The sequence below is a fragment of the Oncorhynchus mykiss genome, chromosome 26, assembly GCF_013265735.2.
Source record: "Oncorhynchus mykiss isolate Arlee chromosome 26, USDA_OmykA_1.1, whole genome shotgun sequence".
Taxonomy (NCBI): domain Eukaryota; kingdom Metazoa; phylum Chordata; class Actinopteri; order Salmoniformes; family Salmonidae; genus Oncorhynchus; species Oncorhynchus mykiss.
The window spans coordinates 20,184,459-20,209,655 of record NC_048590.1 but is presented as its reverse complement, the minus strand read 5'-3'; the positions used below and the strand labels follow the sequence as shown (position 1 = coordinate 20,209,655).

Sequence of the window (25,197 nt, the reverse complement as noted above, 5' to 3'; positions counted from 1 at the left end):
ATAGTGCATCTCGTTGTTAAGCATCTGGAAAACCCCAAGGCCAATGCTAGACTGTTATTTATTGATTTCAGTTCAGTGTTTAACACAATACAGCCACATGTCCAACTCAGCCAGTTAAAGCCGTGTTAACCCCCCGATACCATCAGGTGGTACCACTCATTCCTGCCGAGCCATTTAACAGGTTAGAGTTTATGATACCCTATCTGAGGCTAGAGACATTTGCATGGGGGCCATCCAAGGTTGTGTGAGTTCGACCCATCGTTTTCACACTGTACACAAATGAATGCACTAGCAGTAATCTTGAAAACGATATTGTCAAGTCCTCAGATGATTACAAACATTCTTGGTCTGATGTATAAAGATGCAGATACTACTGTGTACAGTTCAGAGATTCAAAGGTTTTTCCAGTGGTGTGATGAGCACAATTTCATACTTTAATGTAAAGAAAACAGAGGAGACGGAGGCGATTGTGTTTGACCCCAAATCTGTCGGCATCCACGCGCCTGTGGTTGCTCACAATGCAAACATAGCAGGTTAGTTCGTTCAAGTCTCTGGGTGTACAACATGGACAATGTGCTGAGCTGGAAGATCCAAGTAGAGAGTGTCGACTCGAGTCCAACGACACCTCTATTTCCTATGTAGTGTAATCTCAAGGTTTTTGGAATTGACCAAAAATAATGTTTGTTTCCTACCATGCGGTCATAGAGAGTATCCTAGAAATGGCATCACAGTCTGGTTTTGCAATTGATCAGTCCCACTGAAAACACAAATTGCATACAAACATGGGTGTGAGGCAACATCCCTCCCTGCAGACTATTTCTGAGCAGACAAGCACAGGAAATTATTTCAGATCCCTCCAATGTACTTAACTCCGAGTATCAGCTCCTCACCTCAAGCAGATGCTATAGGGTCCCCCATTCCCTCAAGCAGACACTATAGGGTCCCTCCTTCCCTCAGGCAGACGCTATAGGGTCCTACCCTCAGACAGACAGATGCTATAGGGTCCCTCATCCCCTCAGACAGACACTATAGGGTCCCTCCTCCCCTCAGACAGACGCTATAGGGTCCCTCCTCCCCTCAGGTAGACGCTGTGTTAGTACACCACTTACAGAATAAGTGAATATGCTAAGTATTATGTATGTGGCTATATGAGAAGTGTACAATGTGTATGATAAGGATAACGGGCAAGGTATTATGTTGAGTGTGTAATGTACAGCAGTACTGTGTGTTTAAGACAATACCCCCTTGGGGACATTAAAGTTCTATCCTTTCTATTTTGTTATGAAGCTAAGAGAAAATGTTGCAGTTTTAAATCTAATTTCCTGCAATTCTAACTTTTCGCCATGGGTGAGAGAGAAAATTGTGCTGTTTTGTATCTCATCTCATGCCATTGTGCACATTTTGCCATGAGGCTAAAATAAGATTTTGACGTTTCAAAGGTAATTTCCTGCTATTCTACATATTTTGCTATGTTATTGTCGTGACATGACTATCACTAATGTAATGACTGCTATTTATCAAATAATTACCTACTCCGTTTAATTATTACTCGATTAAATTCATCATGGAGCAATTAACTCATTAGAAACTTAGGGCATCACGGGAAAAGATGTTAAAGAGTGACAATCTCCCGACTCAAACTTACATCAATACAGTCAATTATTAATTACCTCATCAGTCTCATTCTGAACGTCGCAAATATCTTAATCCGCTAGAACCCTAGCCTTAGTGATGAATCAGCAATACACAAATTGGCTTAATTATTTATTTACTAACTAAATAATCACACAGAAATACATAAACACACACATACACGGTATAGGTTATCGATTACTAACATAATGCATATGAAAAGTCCCTAGTGGACTAACCCGATATGACGGTTTGTTACAAAATGAAAAGGGGGGGGTAGAGCGGGAAAGACAAAGATAGTGAACTTATCGTACTTCATACATGAACAACCACTCATTCGAAAAGAAAAACAATGTATATATTTACACGTGGATGTCTTTGTCGCCTCTCTGTTGACCTCGATCTGTCTATGGGAAGTGGTTTGATGTAAGTCTCTGGTTGTGTAAGTCTCTGGTTGTCCACCAGAGGTCACAATGTCCTTCCTAATTGTAGGCTTCTTTGTTTGTGTGTGAATTAGAATGGATACATCAGAGGTGTACCACGCGGCGTTCAGAGGGGTCTGTATTTCCCGATGTTCATTTAAATCGACACCTCAGAGGTACAGTGGCTTGCGAATGTATTCAACCCCCTTGGAATTTTTCCTATTTTCTTTGCCTTACAACCTGGAATTAAAATGGATTTTTTTTGGGGGGTTGTATAATTTGATTTACACAACATGCCTACCACTTTGAAGATGCTAGATATTTTTTATTGTGAAACAAACAAGAAATAACACAAAAACCAGAAAACTTCAGCGTACATAACTAACTATTCACTATTCACTCCCCCCTAATTTGTAGACCTTTTGCAGAAATTACAGCTGCAAGTCTCTTGGGGTATGTCTCTATAGCTTGGCACATCTAGCCACTGGGATTTTTGCCCATTCTTCAAGGTATAACAGCTCCATCTCCTCCAAGTTGGATGGGTTCCGCTGGTGTACAGCAATCTTTAAGTGATACCACATATTTTCAATTGGATTAAGGTCTGGGCTTTAACTAGGCCATTCCAAGACATTTAAATGTTTCCCCTTAAACCACTCGAGTGTTGCTTTAGCAGAATGCTTAGGGTCACTGTCCTGCTGGAAGGTAAACCTCCGTCCCAGTCTCAAATCTCTGGAAGACTGAAACAGGTTTCCCTCAAGAATTTCCCTGTATTCAGCGCCATTCCTTCAATTCCTCCCAGTCCCTGTCGACGAAAAAAAACCTCCCACAGCATGATGCTGCCACCACCATGCTTCACTGTGGGGATGATGTTCTCGGGGTGATGAGAGGTGTTGGGTTTGCACCAGATATAGACATAGTTTACCTTGATGGCCAAAAAGCTCAATTTTAGTCTCATCTGAACAGAGTACCTTCCGCCATATGTTTGGGGAGTCTCCTACATTCCTTTTGGCAAACACCAAACGTGTTTGCTTATTTTTTTCTTTAAGCAATGGCTTTTTCTGGACCCTCTTCCATAAAGCCCAGCTCTGTGGAGTGTACGGCTTAAAGTGGTTCTCTAGACAGATAACCCTGAAGGAGCTTCAAAGCTCCACAGCGGAGATTGGGGTATCTTTGGTCTCTCTGTTGCCTCTCTGATTAATACCCTCCTTGCCTGGTCCGTTTTGGCGGGCAGCCCTCTCTTGGCAGGTTTGTTGTGGTGCCATATTCCTTCCATTTTTAAACAATGGATTTAATGGTGCTCCTTGGGATGTTCAAAGTTTCTGATATTTTTTTAGAACCCAACCCTGATCTGCACTTCTCGACAACTTTGTCCCTGACCTGTTTGGAGAGCTCCTTGGTCTTCATGGTGCCGCTTACTTGGTGGCGCCCATTGCTTTGTGATGTTGCAGACTCTGGGGCCTTTCAGAACAGGTGTATAACTCTGGCCTTGGAGGGTGTTCCGTCCTGTTGACACAACGTCTGTGCTCACGTGGGCGTGGTTACTGACTTGGCCCAGGTTTATGTGAAAAGCAATTATCTCATTTAGAAGTCTGAATTCACATTCCTATCTTTTCAAACGTATTCTTATACTTAATCATTTATTTTATATTGAGATGCAAACCTGATAACTAGGATGTGTACCCTTTCAGAGTTACAGTTATCTTGTTATACAGTCTTTCTGATCATTTTAATGACATCACAAAATAGACATTCATTTTCCATATTCCATTTCACATCATTACCAACATTTGGATGTTGAAGTATATTGTCCCAATGTTCATTGCTTGATGTTTAAGTTCTTTGGCAAGAGTCTCTCTGTAACACTCAGACATTGCATTCTCAATACTGCAGAGCCAGGGAGAGTTTCTGCTAGGTATTTACAATCTGGTTGTTAAGTCATAAAACCGGGCCAACTCCCCCAGGAGAGAGAGAGTTTGGCTATCTGTCAGCCATTGGCCTAGCTGATGGGTCCTTTTGATCCTCAGCAAGGAGAGTGTCATGACATTCCCCCTCTGGTGGTTTAAATCTTGGAATTATCCTGCAAGTTGCAAACCACCATAAAAATGACCAAGGGATGTCCTGGTTGTGGATCATCGTTGCGGTCCCCCTCTGGTGATTTACCCCGGTAGGCTTTCTGAAAGCTGCAAACCACCACAATAATGGCCAGGAGATGTACTGGTTGGTGATTGCTGTTGTGGTCCCCCTCTGGTGGTTTAGCCTGGCTTTCTGCCAACAGATCAGTCCACCACAAGAATGGGCAGTGTCCAGGTTGGGCATCGCCCTTCTGGACCTGTCGTCTGGTCGTCCAGCCTGGTAGATTTGGGCAGTAACTTAGGCAGATGTTAACAATGCACACACACAAACAAAATATAGAATTACATTTCTTCCCAAATGAGCGGCGTTGTGGCACTAACTGATGGTTGATGCGAAAGTTGTTTATGGTTCTATCACTTCCTAAGTGTCAAAGAAAATTAAACAACAATGAATAAAAGATATACAAAATATAGTTACCACACCGTAATCATCTAATTGAACTGTATTCTATATACGTCCAAGGTCTTGGCAAAATGACCCTATCATGGCATTGTCTGATGTCATATCTAGGGCGTTCCTAATTCACGGTGTGTTGCTTAGGGCACTATCCTAAGTTGATAACTACATGATGAGTCTACAGCTGTAAGACACCAGCTTCGGACACTCTGCGGGTATGACCTATGGACCCCTGGGGAGAAACTGGTGAGTACGGTAGCTGTAGAGCCAAAGGCCTCAGGGTAAAATTTATATTTAAAAAATACGCTGGTATTTTGCTCGGTCCCTTAAGCGGTCCTAGCATAAATCCTCAATAAATGTTCTGTTGCACCTGTGCGTTTATGCTAACACAAGTGCACGTGCCAAGGAAAAGAAAACCAAGTATCCTGTTAGGCTGCAACCTGTTCAGAATGAGTCTATTTCCAATTCAATGCCTGGAGGTCAGTAAGAATTGATGCCGTCCTCAAGACATACAGTTGAAGTCGGAAATTTACATACACTTAGGTTGGAGTCATTAAAACTAGTTTTTCAACCACTCCACAAATTTCTTGTTAACCTGTCTACGATACTGGTTCCCAATTGGGGATCAACCCTCCCACGTTCAGCTGAAACGGTGGCGCATGGAACGCAAAAATATTCTTACAAATATTTAACCTCCACACATTAACAAGTCCAATAGCTCAAATGAAAGATAAACACCTTGTTCATCTAGCCAGCAAGTCAGATTTCTAAAATGTTTTACGGCGAAAACATAGCACATATATATGTAAAACCACCACCAGACACAGCTCATTTCAATAGCCAAAACATGCAATCAACAAACGCAGGATTAAAAAATAAATCGCTCACTAACCTTTTGAAAATCTTCATCAGATGACAGTAATATGACATGTTACACAGTACATATTTTTTTTTCAATAATATGCCATTTATATCCATAAATGTCCATTTACAGTGAGTTCACGTTCAGAAATTACTCAAAAATGCCCGCAGGAAATCTATGTAGCGCGGCAAGATAACGTAAATAGACATCATAAACTTTGACTAAATATACATGTTCTACATATAGTTAGAAAGATACACTGCTTCTTTATGCAACCGCTGTGTTAGATTTATTTTTAACGTTACAGAAATCGCACACTATTCCATATGCTGAGACAGCGCTCAGTTCCAAGCTACATTTCCACGTAATGTTGGAGTCAACAGAAACACAGATTTAAGCATAAATATTCCCTTACCTTCGATGGTCTTCGTTCAGAATGTTCTGGAAGGCTTCATACTTACCCAATACATCGTTTGGTTTCAAGTCTTGCGTCTTTGTATTAGCTACTGCTAATAACATCAGCTGAAATGCACCCAAAACGTCCTCTGGTCCGGAAAAGTTGCGCATCAAAACTTCAAAATTACATATTATATGTCGACTAAACAGGTCAAACTAAGTGCAGAAGCAAGCTTTATGATGTTTTAGACACGCAAAACAAACTTCAATTCAATCGGCCATCGTCTGCCCTTCTCTTGAGTGCTGGAACAAAGGAATGGCTGGGACCAATTCGCGCCCATACGCACAGCCTATTCTCTCGTGGCACGCACTAATTTCACTCCCATAGGGTCATTCTCGTGGGATTTGAACGATTCAAAGCTCTAATGAAAGAGGACATCCAGCGGAAGAGATAGAAAGTGTCCCCAGAATCATAACTGGTTGGGAAGGGTGGGGGCCATGACGTCAAAGTTGCTCCAACTTTCATGGCCACAAAAACTAGTTTGGAAGAATGCCTGCCCTGTGAGTTCTGCTATACTTACAGACATAATTCCAACGGTTTTAGAATCTTTAGAGTGTTTTCTATCCAATAATAATTTTTATTTGCATATATTAGCAATTTTTGACAGATTTTTTTTTTTTTTTTTTCCAGTTTACTAGGGGTACCCAATCTCTCCAAAGGGGGCGTATGTCTATAGATTTTGCGAATCAGTTAGGACATCTACTTTGAACATGACACAAGTCATTTTTCAAACAATTGTTTACAGACAGATTATTTCACTTATAATTCACTGTATCACAATTCCAGTGGGTCAGAAGTTTACATACACTAAGTTAACTGTGCCCTTAAACAGCTTGGAATATTCCAGAAAATGATGTCATGGCGTTAGAAGCTTCTGATAGACGAATTTACATAATTTGAGTCAATTGGAGGTGTACCTGTGGATGTATTTCAAGGCCTACCTTCAAACTCAGTGCCTCTTTGCTTGACATCATGGGAAAATCAAAAGAAATCAGCCAAGACCTCAGAAAATAAATTGTAAACCTCCACAATTCTGGTTCATCCTTGGGAGCAATTTCCAAATGCCTGGAGGTACCACTTTTATCTGTACAAACAATAGTACGCAAGTATAAACACCATGAGACCACGCAGCCGTCATACCGCTCAGGAATGAGACACGTTCTGTCTCCTAGAAATGAAGGTACTTTGGTGGGAAAAGTGCAAATCAATCCCAGAACAACAGCAAAGGACCTTGTGAAGATGCTGGAGGAAACAGGTACAAAAGTATCTATATTCACTGTAAAATGAGTCCTTTATCGACATAAACTGAAAGGCTGCTCAGCAAGGAAGAAGCCACTGCTCCAAAATCGCCATAAATAAACCAGACTACACATGGAGACAGAGAGCATACTTTTTGGAGAAATGTCCTCTGGTTTGATGAAACAATAATAGAACTGTTTGGCCATAATGACCATCGTTGTGTTTGGAGGAAAAAGGGGAAGGCTTGCAAGCCAAAGAACACCATCCCAACCGTGAAGAACGGGGGTGGCAGCATCATGATGTGGGGGTGCTTGCTGCAAGAGGGACTGGTGCGCTTCCCAAAATAGATGGCATCATGAGGATGGAAAATTATGTGGATATATTGAAGCAACATCTCAAAACATCAGCCAGGAAATTAAAGCTTGGTCTCAAATGGGTCTTCCAAATGGACAATGTCCCCAAGCATCCTTTCAAAGTTGTGGCAAAATGGCTTAAGGACAACAAAGTTAAGGTATAGGAGTGGGCATCACAAAGCCCTGCCTTCAATTCTATGGAAAATGTGTGGGCAGAACTGAAAAATCCTGTGCGAGAAAGGCCTACAAACCTGACTCAGTTACACCAGCTCTGTCAGGAGGAATGGGCCAAAATAAACACAAATTATTGTAGGAGGCTTGTGGAAGGCTACCGAAAACGTTTGACCCAAGTTAAACAATTTAAAGGCAATGCTACCAAATACTAGTTGAGTGTATGTAAACTTCTGACCCACTAGGAATAAAAGCTAAAAATAAATCCTTCTCTCTACTATTATTCTGACATTTAACATTCTTAAAATAAAGTGGTGATCCTAACTGACCTAAGACAGGGAATTTTTACTCGGACTAAATGTCAGGAATTGTGAAAAACAGAGTTTAAATGTATTTGGCTAAGGTGTACGTCAACTTTCGACTTCAACTGTATTTTAAGGGGACCTGTTGTAGTTTTACTACAAGTCACTGTGTCTTACACCATTGTAGTGGTGATAGGTATTAAAGAGTCTATTTCATAGCTAAGTTATCCACTGAGGAGCTCGCTAACCTCACGACGGAAGTACTCTCTAAGCACTGAACCACTCGTACGCGGTGTGATCATGGTTCATGATTTCTAATAACTTTCCTACTGAATGGAGGATTCTATTTATTAGAGGCTTGTGTTAACCATTAGAAGAGTGTTTTGGAGATTCCCTTCCACATGTTGCAATCTGTGTGACTACAAACTCCTCTGCCGCTGTTATCAATAGCAATTTGACTTGTGAGGTCTCTAACCTTCTTCCTGATTGTAGCTGGACTAACTGTGCTGGCATTGGTCCTGGTACTCAATGGGACCAGTTATCCTATCGATTTATTCTGAAATGTTATCCTACCAGAACACACGATTAGAGCGTTTTACTAGTTGCATGGTAGTTGAAACTACACATGGCAGGGAATAATCATTTGCTTTTGGAGGTGGAAAGCCCACTGGACTTATTTTACGACCAGTGTGGTACACCTCAGTGGTATCTTAGATGTGTTCTAAGGTTATCCCTCGAGGCCTGGCCCGCTCCTCTCTGTACGAAAAGGTCGGACCCTTTGTACGAGTTGTCAGCAGCCGCGTTGTTATTAGATTGGCTGTAACCTTTCAAACAAATCTCCTGGTGTTTGTGCTTCAAACCGCTCAGAGGCTGTCGAGGCCTGTCAGTCACTACAGTATCCACGTGTGGCAACCAATCCAGTACCTGGGAAATGAGAAGAGGATATCTGTCTGCGAAATCGCACAGTGTTTCACCAGTGGGAATCATCGAGTCAGTTGTGGGAGTGACGCCACTGGTGTTATTGTAAGGGGTTTCAGTCCCCCGCAAAGAGGAAAATGTATCATCGGAAGCAGAGTACACTCAATGTTTTTATTCCTGTGCCGCAGGGCTTGCGGAAGTGTCCAAGAACAAGAGAAGTTCATCTCAGCTACAGTATTGTACGACACTAAGGAGGAGGGAAGTTGCTCATTCACAGAGACTGCTGGCTCGAAATCATGAAAATAAGGGTCAATCGGGTTTGCTGATTGAATGTGACGAGATATTGTAATATCTCCTTGGGTTGGATTCTGCACCAAGAGGTTATCAAGCTTCTTTTACCCAAGGGGTGCTGTCGACAGATACCCCTTGTGGATGACTGCATTGCAGCTAGCGTTAGGAGAAGACAGTGTGGTCAGTGGAGATGGCACGGTGACCTGTGACCATACTTGGTTGGTTTTTCAATCCAAATGATCCTTTAAATCTGTTCCGAGTAGCAGTGGTTCAGATTCTAGGCTGGTAACATACACAGGGTGAACGAGCGATACGTCCTGGAAGAGTAGTTTCAGCATGAGTCTCAATGTGAGAGGCGCGGTAGTCTGAGTGAAACCTCGAAGTGTAGAGTTGCATCGTTCCTTTTTTAACCAACGTTTAGTTGGCTTCAAATATCTTTTGAGACCATTGAATAATGTTTGAGAGACGAGCGATATTGTCGAGCCCAAATCAATTTGCGCTTCACAAGTTAAGCAGTCCTCTAGGACTGTTTATGGGCTGTTTGATTTGCGTTTTGTGGTCATATTCCCCACAAAGTGGAGTGGTTGTTCGCAATGACGTGATGTGTCATTTCTGTTCATGGTGAAAAGAGGTTGATTGTAGTGGTAGTCATTTCGAATAGTGACGTACTCTCCAGTTATTTAGACTGCGGTGGGTATTGGTCTCGTGGTTTCGTGGCAGAAACTATTATTGTGTGTCATCTCTCAATGCTCCAGTTGCTTGGTTGGGTATTCACGCTGTTGCGCGTGACTTTTCTGGAATTCCTGCAGATGGTACCTAAGGGAGGTATTCTGCTGCATAGCAGAGTCCACTTGAGCACTTTGAGTACTGAATTTAGACATGTGAGTGTTATTTGTCATAGTTTGCAGGTAGAGGTCTTGAGTACAGAGCGAGAGATTCAGTGATGAGATTTCCTCTGCTTGCTTAGAAATCAATATTTCCATCTTCATCACATGAGTTCTCTCATCATTCATTTGGTCAGCGACTTCAATGAGTTCTGCTGATTTGTCAACCATCTTGGTCCTTGTGTTCATTAACTGATCGTCTTTGGTCTGCAGGTTTTGGACTCGAACATTATTGTTTTGAGTAACGTTCATCAAAACTGCATGCATGTTATCAAGTTGCACGCTCCTGTTTGTAGATAGCTTGACTAGATTTATCTAGTTTGGCGTGGACTTCATCGTATTTAGTTCTGGCTAGATCGAGTTGTTACGGTAGAAAACGATTTTGTTGAAGAGTTTGTGCTCATTCATCATCATAAGTTTTTGCAATTACTTTTAATTGTTCAGTTTTCAAACACAGTTCATCGGCTAGCAGAATGTTTTCATGTTCTGCTTTTGTCATTAGTGGCCTGGTTCTCTCCACCAGTCCCTTCATATCAACCAGTTCTTGCTCGTGCTTCATCTGTGCACTGTGGTACTGGACAGATGCCAATCTCAGATGGCGATACATCAGGGCTAAACTGAGAGAGGAGAGAGAGTCATTACATTATGCTATCTTTGGTTAGGGGACCCCTGGAGGTCTGGGGCATTGCAGTGCTAGAAATGTCACTACAGACCTGGGTTCGATCCCGGGCTGTATCACAGCCTGCCGTGATCGGGAGTCCCATAGGGCGGCACACAATTGGACCAGCGTCGTCCGGGTTAGGGGAGTGTTTGGCTGGGGGGGCTTTACTTGGCTCATCGCGCTCTAGCGAATCCTTGTCGTCAAGTGAATGGTGTTTCCTCCGACACATTGGTGCGGCTGGCTTCCAGGTTAAGCGGGCGGGTGTTAAGAAGCGCGTTTCGGAGGACACGTGACTTGACTTTCGCCTCCAGAGCTCGTTGGGTATTTGTTATTTTATTAGGATGCCCATTAGCTATAGCAAAAGCAGCAGCTACTCTTCCTGGGGTCCACACAGAACATAATACAGAATGACATACAGAACATCAACAGATAAGAACAGCTCAAGGACAGAACAACATACATTTTTAAAAAAGGCATACGGAGCCTAAATATCAATGCATATACACAAACTATCTAGGTCAAATAGGGGAGAGGAGTTGTGCCGCGAGGTGTTGCTTCATCTGTTTTTTGAAACCAGGTTAGCTGTTTATTTGAGCAATATGAGATGGAAGGAAGTTTCATGCAATAAGGGCTCTATATAATTCTGTACACTTTCTTGAATTTGGGTTGCAGCGATTTCGACGAAGATCGAAATCGGGGTAAAATAAAATAATAAAATAAAAAAATAATGCTGAGCTAACATTAGACTTAATTGAACATCAGACTAATTGAGCATTCTCATTATCTTTGACCAACGACAGTTTGGAACTCTCAAAGGTCTTCAGTTCATTGTTGATGGTTAAAAAAAATCACCCCTTCATTGGACTCCGGTGCCCTTCAGTTATGCATTAGCTTTTGGGTTCTTAATTGAAGCATTGAAGACGGCGCGGCTAATGTGTACAACAGTGCTGACGCTCCTTAACAGTACATCTTGGGCTAGTTATGCATCAGCAATTTAGAAATAAAAGTGACACTGCATGATTCGCTAAAGGATTGCAGCTTGCCAAACATCTTTCTTTTACATTTTGTCCATTCCCTTGGAAGAAAATGTATACCATTCCAGGCCTTATTCATCTCTGCTAAAACGCTTACTTACGGTATCATGCACAGCACATCTCTCCAATAACTTCAGCCAAAGATGTTGGTGTATATATACAGTTTCACCTTTTCTTCTCTGACTCTGCATCAGCCTGCAGAAACAAAATGGGACAGACACACACACACAAGAGAGTTTTTACCTAGCAACATAACAGCCAAAGCTTACAAAGTCATGTTGTCAGCTATGTTTGCATTTTGGAGTCAATCATTGCAAGTAAGCTAGCTAGCTACCTAGTTTACTCATGAATTAATTGTATGTCTTCAATGCATGACAGGGGCCTACATTTGGACGAAGATGTATTTGGAATACATGTTTTAATAATGTCACGACCAAGGAAGTCAGTGTATAACCATTCCACAAATAGCAGCTATGCATAATGTTTTGTCATTTTCTCCATGGTGAGAATAATTATTAAACGTAGGTCCTAATGTGATGTCAAAGGGCATTAGCTTATGCAAATGATGATTGGTCGTGTTTAGTTATCTCACAACTTGAACAATGGAGTAGTGTAAAACAAAACACATAACACAATTTAGTGTCAGAAAAGTCCTAAGTATTTTAATCAGATAAGAATTCCCTAAGAGAATAATTGATTAGTTATTGCTCATCACAGTAAAAAAAAGGTAACCCTTCTGACCGACGTCATTTAGTAACTTGACGTGTTGCGTAAGCAGACAGCGCTTGCGCCCCTTGCACAATCCAGGCAAGGTCGTAGCTAGCTAGCATTGCAAGGACCTCGCTTAAAAGATGATGTCCCTTGCCGCTCGTTCGGGGGCATTTTCCCCATACTTGCAGGCAACGAACTATGCAGTTGCTGGACCACTCAAAGCACTTATTCCAGGGGTGGTTGTAAAAGGAGAGAAAGTGTTGGTAGACACGAAGAAACCGTTCCTAACCCGCGAGTCCCTGAACGGCCAGAGCCCCAAGACCGGGCCGGCAGTATCAGTTAGCATAAATGGTAAGTAGCTAAGCAAGCTAGCTAACAGCATCTAATGGCTAACGTTAATAATCGTGTTATTTGTTTTACTTGTGGATGAGTCATTGACATAAGATGTTAGGACGTGCTGGTGTAGTTTACCAAAGTCCAGTGTGTATGCTGTAGAATCTGAGAGGATTGTTTAATAAATTAGCCTAGTGTTCATTAGCATTGTCTAGACGCGGCCTAGTAGCCAGCCAAGTAGTTAACTAGCTAACTAAGGTAACTAGCTGACTGCGAGGTCAGGACCAAACGCTTAGAACAAAAATTTCGTTTACTTGCTAGGTAAGTAAGTGGGGTGTCCATGATGAACGAGGCTAGGATGTAACTTGCAGAACTGCAGTATGGTGGCACAAGGTTACCACTGCAGCAAAGACCCAGTATGAAGATGGGCAGAAACTGCTTCTCCAATAAAAAATACCAGATCATGCTTGTAGGTGATGCGGGGTCGACGTTAACTAGCGCATGACCATGGCCTGGTCCGCTTGGTCTGTTTTGCAAGCTTTCCACGAAGTCTCGCGATGTTGCGCCTCTGGGTTTAGAAACTCTGACTGCAGTGTGGGGTCACAACATGTTTGGCAAACTAAATAGCTAGCTAGCTGCTAGTGCTACCTTTACTGATGTAGTAATGTCTTTTTATAATTCTAGTTTACATAACCCATTCAGGTGGGTCTTAGAGATGCTAGCCAGCAGATTCCGACACTACCATTAAGCTTGTGTTTACATTGAGCTGCACTGGGGGACAGAACGCAATGATGAATATATTAAGTCACTATGGAGCTGGCGTGAGATAGAGATATTGGTCAGAAAGCTTACCTCTATGCAGGGATGGGATATGCAACCACACTCCAAATTGTACCTTAATCCACACTGATAGATCAAGAAGATTGAAATACTGCTTGTTTTCCCAGAAAACTGCCATTTCTGTCCTCATGCTAGCTAGCAATTGCCACTGCAGCCAGTTTGGTTGACACAGCCATTCCAACCAGCATCTTTTGTTGTTCAAAGTGATTTGCCATTCCATAATGGCTACTGCTAGCTAGCATGAGGATGAAACAGTATTTCAATCTTCTCAATGTATCAGTGTGGAGTAAGGTCAAATTGAGTACAGTGGCATATTCCATCCATGCGTTGCGGTAGGTAGGAAGGTAGGAAAAAACATCTCCGCCCCACTGATTCTCAACACTGGGGCCCCACAAGGGAGCGTTCTCAGCCCTCTCCTGTACTCCCTGTTCACCCATGACTGTGGCCATGCACGCTACCAACTCAATCATCAAGTTTGCAGACGACAATACAGTGGTAGGCCTGATTACCAACAACGACGAGACAGCCTACAGGGAGGAGGTGAGGGCCCTCTGAGTGTGGTGTCAGGAAAATAACCTCCCACTCAACGTCAACAAAACAAAGGAGATGATCGTGGACTTCAGGAAACAGCAGAGGGAGCACCCCCCATCCACATCGACGGGACAGTAGTGGAAAAGGTGGAAAGTGTTAAGTTCCTTGGCATACACATCATGGACAAACTGAAATGGACCACACAGACAGCGTGATGAAGAAGGCGCAGCAGGCTTGTCATCTAAAACACTCACAAACTTTTACAGATGCACAATCGAGAGCATCCTGTCGGGTTGTATCACCACCTGGTACAGCAATTGCACCGCCCTCAACCTCAAGGCTCTCCAGAGGATAGTGCAGTCTGCACAATGCATCGCCAGGGGCAAACGACCTGCCCTCCAGGACACCTACAGCACCCGTTGACACAGGAAGGCCAAAAATTTCATCAAGTACAACAACCACCTGAGCCACTGCCTGTTCACCCCACTATCATCCAGAAGGCGAGGTCAGTACAGGTGCATCAAAACTGGGACCAAGAGACTGAAAAACAGCTTCTATCTCAAGGCCATCAGACTGTTAAACAGCCATCACTAACATGGAGAGGCTGCTGTCAACATACAGACTCAAATCTCTGGCCACTTAAATAAACTGACTTAATGAAGGTGTCACTTTAATGATGTTTACATTGAGGAATCACTAGTCACTTTAAATAAAGGCACTTAAAAATGTTTACATATCCTACATTACTCATCTCATATGTAAATACTGTATTCGGCCATCGCTCGTCCATATATTTATATGTACATATTCTTATTCATCCCTTTACATTTGTGTGTATAAGGTAGTTGTTGTGAATTTGTTAGATTACATGTTAGATATTACTGCATAGTCGGCACTAGAAGCACAAGCATTTCGCTACACTCGCGTTAACATCTGCTAACCATGTGTATGTGATCAATAAAATGTGATTTGATTAGATTTTCCTAACACGGTTTCCAGTGTCTTAATGTAACCATGATTGCATTCTGAACCCAATGCAGCTCAGTGTCAACAAGTGTAATGGTAGAGCTGGAATCTTCTGGATAGAGTGAGGAGTGCTTTCTTGGTCACTACATGAGGCCAAAGGTGTATTAATTTCTATTATTTTGTTGCAAAACATTTTGCAATGAAACAAGGGTTTCTGTTGACAAATTCAGGAAGGTCCCTTCTCATTACGTTTGCTCTTTGATTCTTAAATTGTTTCCATTACAAGACACATTGATTATGCCCTGGCTAATGGGCTAGCTAACTTAGAAAGCTTGCTAGCTAGCTACTTTATTGAATATTTAAACTTGACTTTTAAACAATCTGTTCATACATTTTCTATCTAATTAGCTATTGACTTGGATGCATCTGCTGCTATAATGTGCCCTCCGGTACTTTCCTATCACATGCCATTGTTTATCTCTTAGTACTGTCTTGATTGTTTATCTAATGGACAACTTGTTTTATTTTTCAGCAAAAGCTGCAGTCCGCTTCGCTCACACTGACATCAAGGTGCCAGATTTCTCTGATTACCGTCGGCCTGAGTTGCTTGACCCCAATAAATCTTCTCAGGAGAGCAGCGAGTCCAGGAAAACCTTCTCCTACCTTGTCACCGGGGCCACAGCCGTGGTGGGTGTCTACACAGCCAAGACCGTGGCCACACAGTTTATCTCTTCCATGAGTGCCTCAGCTGATGTCCTGGCCATGTCCAAGATCGAGGTCAAGCTGGGAGAGATCCCAGAGGGCAAGAATATGACCTTCAAGTGGAGGGGCAAGCCTCTGTTCATCCGCCACCGGACTGAGAAAGAGATCGCCACCGAGGAAGCTGTGGAAATGGCTGTGCTTCGTGACCCCCAGCACGACAAGGACCGCGTCGCCAACCCAAAATGGATCATTGTCATCGGCGTGTGCACCCACCTGGGCTGTGTACCCATCGCCAATGCTGGTGACTATGGCGGATACTACTGCCCCTGCCATGGCTCTCACTACGATGCCTCTGGCCGCATCAGGAAAGGCCCAGCCCCACTCAACCTGGAGGTGCCCTACTATGAGTTCCCAGATGAGGACACAGTAATTGTAGGCTAAATTGTTGGACTGAGATCACAGATCAGTATGTTCGGTATGTTTCTGTCTGACTCATTATCCCATCCATTAGCAGGCATAAACTCTGTTTCAGGGTGGTATATTGTAAGTAATAAATGTACATTTTATCTGATTGAAAACCTCATGTTATTTATTTCCCAATCTCAGCTACATCTAATACTGTACCAAAATACGACCTGGGTTGTAAAATGAATGATGGGGTTTATTTCGCCTTAGCGTGGAATAGCATACTAATAGTAGTGATGTTTTAATAGTGCAGGTACAAGAGGATTGACCCAAAAACATACACCTGCTTACAGACAGTTACCTACAATTGTGTCCGAAGGTGATTCTCAAGGGTTAATGTCATGATTGATGCCTTTATGTTCCATTTCAGAGAGCTACAGGAAAGGTTTTGTCTCAGATTTTGTTGGGACGATTTAGAGTGCTTAGGTAAAGTTGTTTAATGGTAATATTGCGAGGGGTTGTATGTTTTCTTCCTATCGATATCCCTGTTTTTGTTTCGGTCGCCGTCACATAGATTAACGTTACACATTCTATGCAAGAAAGAAAAGGGGTCAGCGGGGGCTGACAAAGGCATTAAATCAATGCTAAAGCAACGGAACAGTCACATTTTTCTATTGATGAGCTATCTGCCTACAGAGTTATGTAAAAATGTATACTCATGTTAAGCTAATAAATGTTTCACAGAAAATCCTATTCCTTTTGTGTGCTATTTACAGTTTGCAGCTCAGACTGGGTTGCTAGTGCAGTACACAGCAGCAGCTTGCCTCTATAGTCTGAATGGCATTTGAACATTTCCGATGCACCTGCTAAAGCAAACCTCAGATTTGCGAGTACATTGCATTTAGCTATCAGGCTGGGTTAATAACACGAACCCTCATTTGACTTTACATACAAGTCAAAACTACGGTCCGGTATAGTTCCTAGAAATGAATGGTTTGGCATTGGCTAGTTACGAATAAGGATAACTGCTCAAGGCGTGTCATAGTCTGGTATGAAGAGAAGCCTGGTGTCTGAGGTGGTCTTGACGAAGAGCTCTGGTGAATAGGAGAGAACTGGCTGCCCAACCCGCCTGGCATTCCCACGCTTCATTGACTAATAACTAGCTAATAATAAAGTGCTTGATGTCTTACTCTCTCCGGAGCCACAGAGACGAGCTATGCATAACTGCCTGTGTGCGTATTTATTTTATCCCGATGGATTCCTTGCAATCCATGTACATTAAATAGGATTGATGTGACCTGTTACTGTTTCGGGTCAACCTTGAAGAAATGTCCCCCTTGGAATTCCACAAAGACTCCAATGATACAACACATGATATTGGTTGTAAATTGCCATCTATTGTACATTTTGTTTTTGCATTGTCTGATGAATCAAATGTTCTGGTTGTGACATTGACACCGAATTCCCCACTGACATTCATACTGCTGATTGGTTGGTAAAACTTATGTTAGGGGGAAGGCTATAGCAGAATGCCAAATGAGTAATGTTGCTGGATGTTGTGCTCTCTAAAGCAGCCACGTTGTTGGGACAGATTCTTGACAACCCTTTCACATCATAATATATGTAGAGGCCTCTAACCAATGCCTTATTTTTTTTGCAGATTTCCCTGTATTGTGACAGATGACTGACATTCTTTAGGTCAAAATTGCCCATTCTCCTGAGTGGAGCTGAAGGGATCAGAGGAGAATAAATAATCGCTCCCAACCAAGCAAACTTGTAGAATGCACTTCATTTACATATCATTTCATGTATATTAATTAGTATAATAATGGAACATCTATTTGTAGGCTTATTTTATAGAGAAAATAAGCAGCTGCTGTAGCTTTTCAGATAGCATTCCCTGTCAACAAAACAAAGATAATTCCTCTGCGCAATAAGGTTTCAGATGACTTATTTTTTCTAAAACTTGAAAACTTCACACTGTTGTATGTGTGGTTTGATTATCTAATGGCTTTCGCCACAGTACAACCCCCTCACTCTGCCTTGTTGCTTAGAGTGACCTCTGTTCCTGATAGTCTGACACACCACCTGCCCGGACAGACACAGGCTTGCTCACTGGTGCCATGTCAACTCTGCCTGCCAGATGCCCCTTTGCCCTTCAGGTGTGATTGATATATGATTATAAACTGGGTAGTTCGAGCCCTGAATGCTGATTGGCTGACAGCCGTGGTAAATCAGACAGTATAGCACAGGTATGACAAAACATTTATATTTACTGCTCTAATGACATTGGTAACTAGTTTATAATAACAATAAGGCACCTCGGGGGTTTGTGATATATGGCCAATATACCACGGCTAAGGGTGCTTTGCGCCGTGCCTAAGAACAGCCCTCAGCTGTGGTATATTGGCCATATACCACACCACCTTGGGCCTTAATGCTTAATTATATCACCAGGGATGTCAGGACACCACGTCACTCTTGACATTTGAAAGCTGGATTCCCCGGTCCTGCTGTGGCACTCGTTACATCCAAAAGCCTTCTCTTTATTTCGGTATCAACCCATCTGATCATTAATTCTTAGAGGTCATAGCCATTTTGAACACTGCATACTTCCTCTGTCGGTGCTTAATGATTGTGCATGTCTGTATAGCTCTCTACTGCACCGTTTTATGTAATGGAACTTCTACTTGTGAACGGACTGCTGATCCGAAGGGTCAGAAGCTTTTCTAGGGAACACGTAAGATGCTTGCTAGGCTAATTATATTCGGCCTGGCTCAGATCCATGTAAAACAAAGGAGGTAATATACTGTTTGTTTCAACTTTTCCCCTTCGTTATATTACTTTGCAAGTCCCTTTTTTGCGGACTACCTTGAATTAATCTCTTCGAAACTGCATGGTGCAAGCGTCTAATGTAGCGTTTGTCTGAAAACTCTCAAGATGCTGGAGCAGTTCTCTTTAAAGAGTGAAGAGGGTATATTGCTTTTCGTTCCTGACGATGGAACCAGAAAAATGAAACGATTAGCTGCAAACTGATTTAATATTCCCCAATCTGATGTGTCAAATGAACATGTTAATCCTCTACTTGTCTCTAGGGGGATCAGATTATGATGAAAGTGTATTTGGATCTCGTGATTCATTTGAACTTGTGTTGCGTAAATTGGCATAGTGATAAGGCGTTTCACCGTAGAACATAGCTGGAAATGTATTTTTTCCAACTTCGTTAAATCTTTTTTTTAATGTTTTCGTTGTCGTGTCATCTCGGACTTTGTCTCTCAGTGAACAAAAATGTCTTATTTTGAGTGATTAACTTCTCACATTCTCCCATGTCACCTCCTCAACTATTTTTACTGGTTCCTGGTGGCAGTTTGTAACATATTTCATATTTTGGGGCAGCCTTCTACTCTGCTACTTTGTCTGTGTTCTACTTTTTGTTCCTTCTACTAGCGGAATATGCTCAGATGGTGCCACCGGTTCCTGTTGCTTGCCTACAGGCCTAGGGCAGTGAGGGGTACTACCCTTCACCTGCAGCCAGGCAGTGATCAGACCTTCCACCCTGGCTCGGCCACTTTGCTCTGCCTCCGCTGTAAACTTGGCACTTCCATCCTTGCTCTCATCCCTGTCACAGCTCTTGTTATGACCCAACGGTCATAACAAGAGTGACAGCTGAGTTGATGTCCATCTTCCCATCACAGACTGAATACCCATCTCTTCAGATAGTAAGCTATGTTCAATGTCTCTGCTACTTCTGTGGTCATGCACTCATCCACATGTGTTGCACCACTACCGAAGTACAAAAATACAAGGGAAATGCCTGGTTTCTTTAACTTACCAAGACACTGAATGCAATGATGATTATAAGTGTGTGCATCAAATTACATTTTATTTGTCACATATATGTGTTTAGCAGATGTTATTGTGGGTGTAGCGTTTATAGCTCCAACAGTGCAGTAATATCAAACAAGTAATATCTAACAATACACACAAACCGAAGGAAAGGAATGGAATTAAGAATATATAAATATTTGGATGAGCAATGTCAGAGAGGCATAGACTAAGATACAGTAGAATAGGACAGAATACAGCATATACATATGAGATGAGTAATGCAAAATATGTAAACATTAGTAAAGTGACTAGTGTTCCAATTATTAAAGTGGCCAGTGATTTCAAGTCTATGTATATAGGGCAGCATCCTCTAATGTGCTAGTGATGGCCATTTAACAGTCTGATGGCCTTGAGATAAAATAGTTTTTCCGTCTCTCAGTCCCAGCTTTGATGCACCTGTACTGACCTCGCCTTCTGGATGATAGCGGGGTGAACAGGCAGTGGCTCGTGTGGTTGTTGTCCTTGTTTTATCTTTTTTTTTGATCGTATGGGCGCTTGCGTGTTATTTATCTGTGGTGGGAAGTGTAGCAGAATGTGCAATTGTACACTCACTCTAGAAAATAAAGCCTCACCAATCTGAATGAATGAGTGTAAATTGAGACATCACATAGAAACTGTCAGATCATTAGAGGAAATTGATCTCCTCTTTTCAGCTAACTCTGCCATGTTGGTTGCAGCTGGAGTTTCATAAAGCGACTGTGCCGGCGCCCGGTGGTACACGGTGCCACAAATTGAGATGAAAATGATTCTCCGGTGGGAACGGAGCGCATTGGGAGCTGACGTGTCGGGACGGGATAATCAAGCCTAATATAAGTTTATTTTTCCTCCTCATGCACTAAACCCTTTTATGCTCTCACAAGCGGCTGCTGATCTGCGGGTGTAAACGGTCTCATTAATCCTGTCAGTCAACAACAACAGCAACAACTGAATCATCCCCTCTCTGTGCAGAAGAGGGGAACTGCTCCGGGTCACAGACAGGGGCACGGCGGCGTTGAATGAGCAATCACTGTCCTCCATCATTTAGTTTGTTGAGCTGGCTCTTTTGTGGAGTTGTTTCAATTTTTTGTCGTTGCCTTCTTCGTCACTGAATAACAGTGTTTCAGACAGGGTCTCTATCTTTCTATATAGTTTACTTCCTTTCTTCCTCATGTACTCTTCTCGCGTGCCTCGTATATCTATATCTCATCTATGTATTACACGTTAATCTCGCTTTCTCACTCAGCCTTTTTCTGCCTACCCTTCCCCCTTTCACTTCTGTATGTTACTCTCTACCCTGCTCATGCTCTCTATCTCTTAGGGAAAGAGAAGTACTGCTCTTTGAGTGATGGGGACGTGACTCTCAGCAGGAATCTTAATGTAGTTTATATCAGTGTAACTAACACTTCTTTGAACTCATCGCAGTTGGCATTTCCAATTAGCTGCTACTGCCATTCCTCAAGAAGAATATAACATACTTTTCTCTCCGGCCCATAAACAACTGGTTCAGTTAATATATTTGAAGGAGTTTGTACTCATCTTACGATTGTAAACATTGGAACAGGGTGGGGACACTTTGATGGTTTGCCAAAGGAGTTCAGAAGGACCGCTGTCCATGGTTCTTGCTGCTGTGCTGTTCATGGTGCTGTCTGTGACTGGTGGTGTAGAGGTGTCCATGGGACTTGCCACAGGACCCCCCATGTGCTCTTTGATTTCTGCACCATGTGCTCTTTGAATTCGGAATCATCCCTTGTTGTGGGTGCTACAGAAGTGTTTTGATAAAGGTCAGTATTGCCAGTGGAATGTTGCTTTTTCATTTTTTTAAGTTGTGTCGTTATGCCAGCTCATTTCTTCCAAAAAGGCAGAAAATAATTCTAAGCCTATTTCACGCAGATACAATTAGCTCAGATTACCCATCATGCAAAATACATTTTAAAGCTTCCACCTCTAATTACCTGGCTCCATCTGCACCTTTGTTTAAGAAACTCAATATCTTGTCTATTTACAACATTAATGTACGCCAATTATGCACATTCATCTACACACACTCATACCTCCCAGACAGTTTACCTAAGCCCTTCAATGGATTCTTCCAGGTTAAATCTGGAATCCATCTATATAACACAAGACACTGTGACAACCTTCACCCTCCCCACTGCCGTACATCACATAGTCAATTCTCTATCAGATACAGAGGTAGTATACTCTGGAATTCTTATCTTCACATTGCCAAAACATCATCATCCCTCATTAACTTCAAGCGAAGACTGGGGGTCAGACTGATGAACCAAACACCTCAGTAATCTTCTCCATATAGCCTAACATCGTCCAAGCACACCAAGACAGTCATGAAAAGGGCACGACAAAACCTATTCCCACTCAGGAAACTGAAAAGATTTGGCATGGGTCCTCAGATCCTCAAAAAGTTCTACAGCTGCACCATCGAGAGCACTGGTTGCATATCTGCCTGGTATGGCAACTGCTCGGCCTCCGACCGCAAGGCACCACAGAAGGTAGTGCGTACCCCCCAGTACATCACTGGGGCGAAACTTCCTGCCATCCAGGACCTCTATACTAGGCTGTGTCAGTGGAAGGCCCAAAAAAATTGGCAAAGACTCTAGCCACCCTAGTCATAGACTGTTCTCTCTGCTACCGCACGACAAGCAGTTCCCGGAGCGCCAAGTCTAGGTCCAAGAGGCTTCTAAACAGCTTCTACCCCCCAAGCCGTAAGACTCCTGAACATCTAAACAAATGGTTACCCAGATTATTTGCATAATAATTTAATTTATACATTCATACTGAGTATGTTTTATCTATTTTAACAAACCTGTTTTGTTTTTCTACTTATGTATTTGATATTGCTTTTCTTGTGATGTGGTTTTCATATAAGCCACTGGGCATCGAACTACATCTGCACACCGTTTTGTTTGTTTTTATCTGTGTTGTTGTTTATCACTTGTTTTCTTTGGTGCAAATATATGTGGATATTTTTTAACTTGCTATATTAGTATTTTTTAGTGTCATTTGGCATTGTATTTGATCTAATATGCATCTACAGGAAAAAGGCTAATACTTTCACGTTCTTTCCAATTCATTGAGTTATTCAGAGGTGTTGATTTCGACAAAATACATTTTGTTATATTTAGTTTTATATCAGACATTAGATAATATATATTTTTTTATGGAATTGTGATGCATTAAACATTTTGATTCATTGACCAAATTGAATTAAAGCACTTAATAATGGATACTACTTGCATATCACTGGGCATGTTTCGCAAGAGGCAGTTATTCCTCTCCAACACGCACAACAAATGTCTCTCATGAAGTAACAGATTACACCACTATCACTGAAATGACAGTAAGCTATTCAACCCTCCTTCCTGCTAAGGAAGCTCAAACAGCTATGGCTCCTTATATGGCTTCAGAAAGTTTTCACACTCCTTGACTTTTTCTACATTTTGCTGTGTTAGTCTGAATTTGAAATGGATTAAATGGAGATGTATTTTTTTGGTCACTGGCCAAACACAATACCACACAATGTCAGAGTGGAATTATGTTTTTAGAAATGTTTACAAATGAATAAAAAATGAAATGTCTTGAGCCAGTAACTATTCAACCCCTTTGTTATGGAATTCCTAAATAAGTTCAGGAGCATACTAAGTTATATGGACTCACTCTGTGTGCAAAACTAGTGTTTAACATGTTTTTTTTTAATGATTACCTCATTTCTGTACACCACACATACAATTCATTATCTGTAAGGTCCCTCAGTCTAGCAGTTAATTTCAAACACAGATTCAACCACGAAGACCCGCGAGGTTTTCCAATGCCTTGCAAAAAAGGACACATATTGGTAGATGAGTAAAATTTCAAAGAAAGCATACACTGAATATCCCTTTGAGCACGGTGAAGTTATTAATTACACTTTGGATGGTGTATCAATTCACCCAGGCGCAACAAAGATACAGGTGTCCTTCCTAAGGAAGGAAGGAAACTGCTCTAGGATTTCACCATGAGGCCAATGGTGACTTTTACAGAGTTATAGAATTTAAATTGCCGTGATAGAAAACTGAGGATGGATCCACAACTTTGTAGTTACTCCACAATACTAACCTAACTGACATAGTGAAAATAAGGAAGCCTGTACATAATAAAATATGGATCCTGTTTGCAACAAGGAAATACAGTAATACTGCAAAAACAAATGTGGCAAAGCGATTCACATTTTGTCCTGAATTCAAAGTGTTATTTTGGGGGCAAATCTAATACAGCACATTACTGAGTACCACTCTTCATATTTTCAAGCAGGGCTGCATCATGTTATGGGTATGCTTGTAATCATTAAGGACTGGGGAGTTTGGCGCTAACCACAAGCAAAATCCTAGAGGAAAACCTGGTTCAGTCTGCTTTCCACCAGACACTGGGAGATTAATTCACATTTCAGCTGGACAATAACCTAAAACACGAGGCCAAATCTATCTACACTGGAGCTGCTTACCAAGAAGACGAGTAAGTGTTCCTGAATTGCAGAGTTACAGTTTTTACTTTAATCTGTTTGAAAATATATGGCAAGATCTGAAAATGGTTGTCTCTTAGAGACTTACCCAAAAAGGTGATTCTAACATGTACTCAGGGGGTTAGGTATTTTATATTAAAGATACTGTATTTTAGTGTTTTATTTATCATACATTTTCATTAGTATTTTGTGTAGATTGTTGACAAAAAATTACAATTAAATCCATTTGAATCCCACTTTGTAACACAACAAAATGTGGAAAAAGTCAAGGGGTGTGAATACTTTCTGAAGCCACTGTAAGTGGAAAATTTGCCCTAACGAACATGAAAATGAACAAAATGAAAATGAATCTAGCCATTGATCTCTTATCTGAGGAAATGTTGAATTGGCATCCTTTTGTAAGACCATTAGCATTGTTCTTTACAGACAATTGCATGGCTGTAAAGCAAACAAGCTTGAGGGCAGAGATGTTCGGGGTTCAGAGATAGTGTTTCCTTCTCCATGTGGCCTTGTACAGGCGGGTCACTAGGCTGGGGCCAACATTGTTCTGCTTTGATGCCTGTGACATGCT

At 41.9% G+C, this 25,197-nt stretch overlaps 1 protein-coding gene and 1 long non-coding RNA gene across 3 annotated transcripts; one reads left to right on the top strand and one right to left on the bottom strand.

The window, feature by feature from the left end:
* Positions 1–3,352: 3,352 nt before the first annotated feature.
* Positions 3,353–13,336, bottom strand: LOC118944432. Of its 2 annotated transcripts, none has more exons than XR_005039696.1 (3): positions 13,114–13,336; positions 11,857–11,950; positions 3,353–4,423 (listed from the first exon to the last, which is right to left on the bottom strand). It is a non-coding gene; the product is annotated as an uncharacterized LOC118944432 (long non-coding RNA). The 2 variants fall into 2 exon arrangements; XR_005039695.1 differs by lacking the exon at positions 3,353–4,423 and adding an exon at positions 7,986–10,677.
* Positions 12,515–16,996, top strand: LOC110506369 (cytochrome b-c1 complex subunit Rieske, mitochondrial). The gene is made up of 2 exons (XM_021585940.2): positions 12,515–12,817; positions 15,669–16,996. Exons 1-2 carry the CDS (start codon positions 12,607–12,609, stop codon positions 16,277–16,279), a joined length of 822 nt encoding a protein of 273 aa, XP_021441615.2. The 5' UTR covers positions 12,515–12,606; the 3' UTR covers positions 16,280–16,996.
* Positions 16,997–25,197: the final 8,201 nt, after the last annotated feature.

Bases quoted from the DNA above. Each gene is read 5' to 3' on its own strand.
- LOC110506369 (XM_021585940.2), top strand. From the start codon at position 12,607: ATGATGTCCCTTGCCGCTCGTTCGGGGGCATTTTCCCCATACTTGCAG. The intron at 12,818-15,668 runs GTAAGTAGCTAA...TTTATTTTTCAG, and splicing joins AGTATCAGTTAGCATAAATG to CAAAAGCTGCAGTCCGCTTC.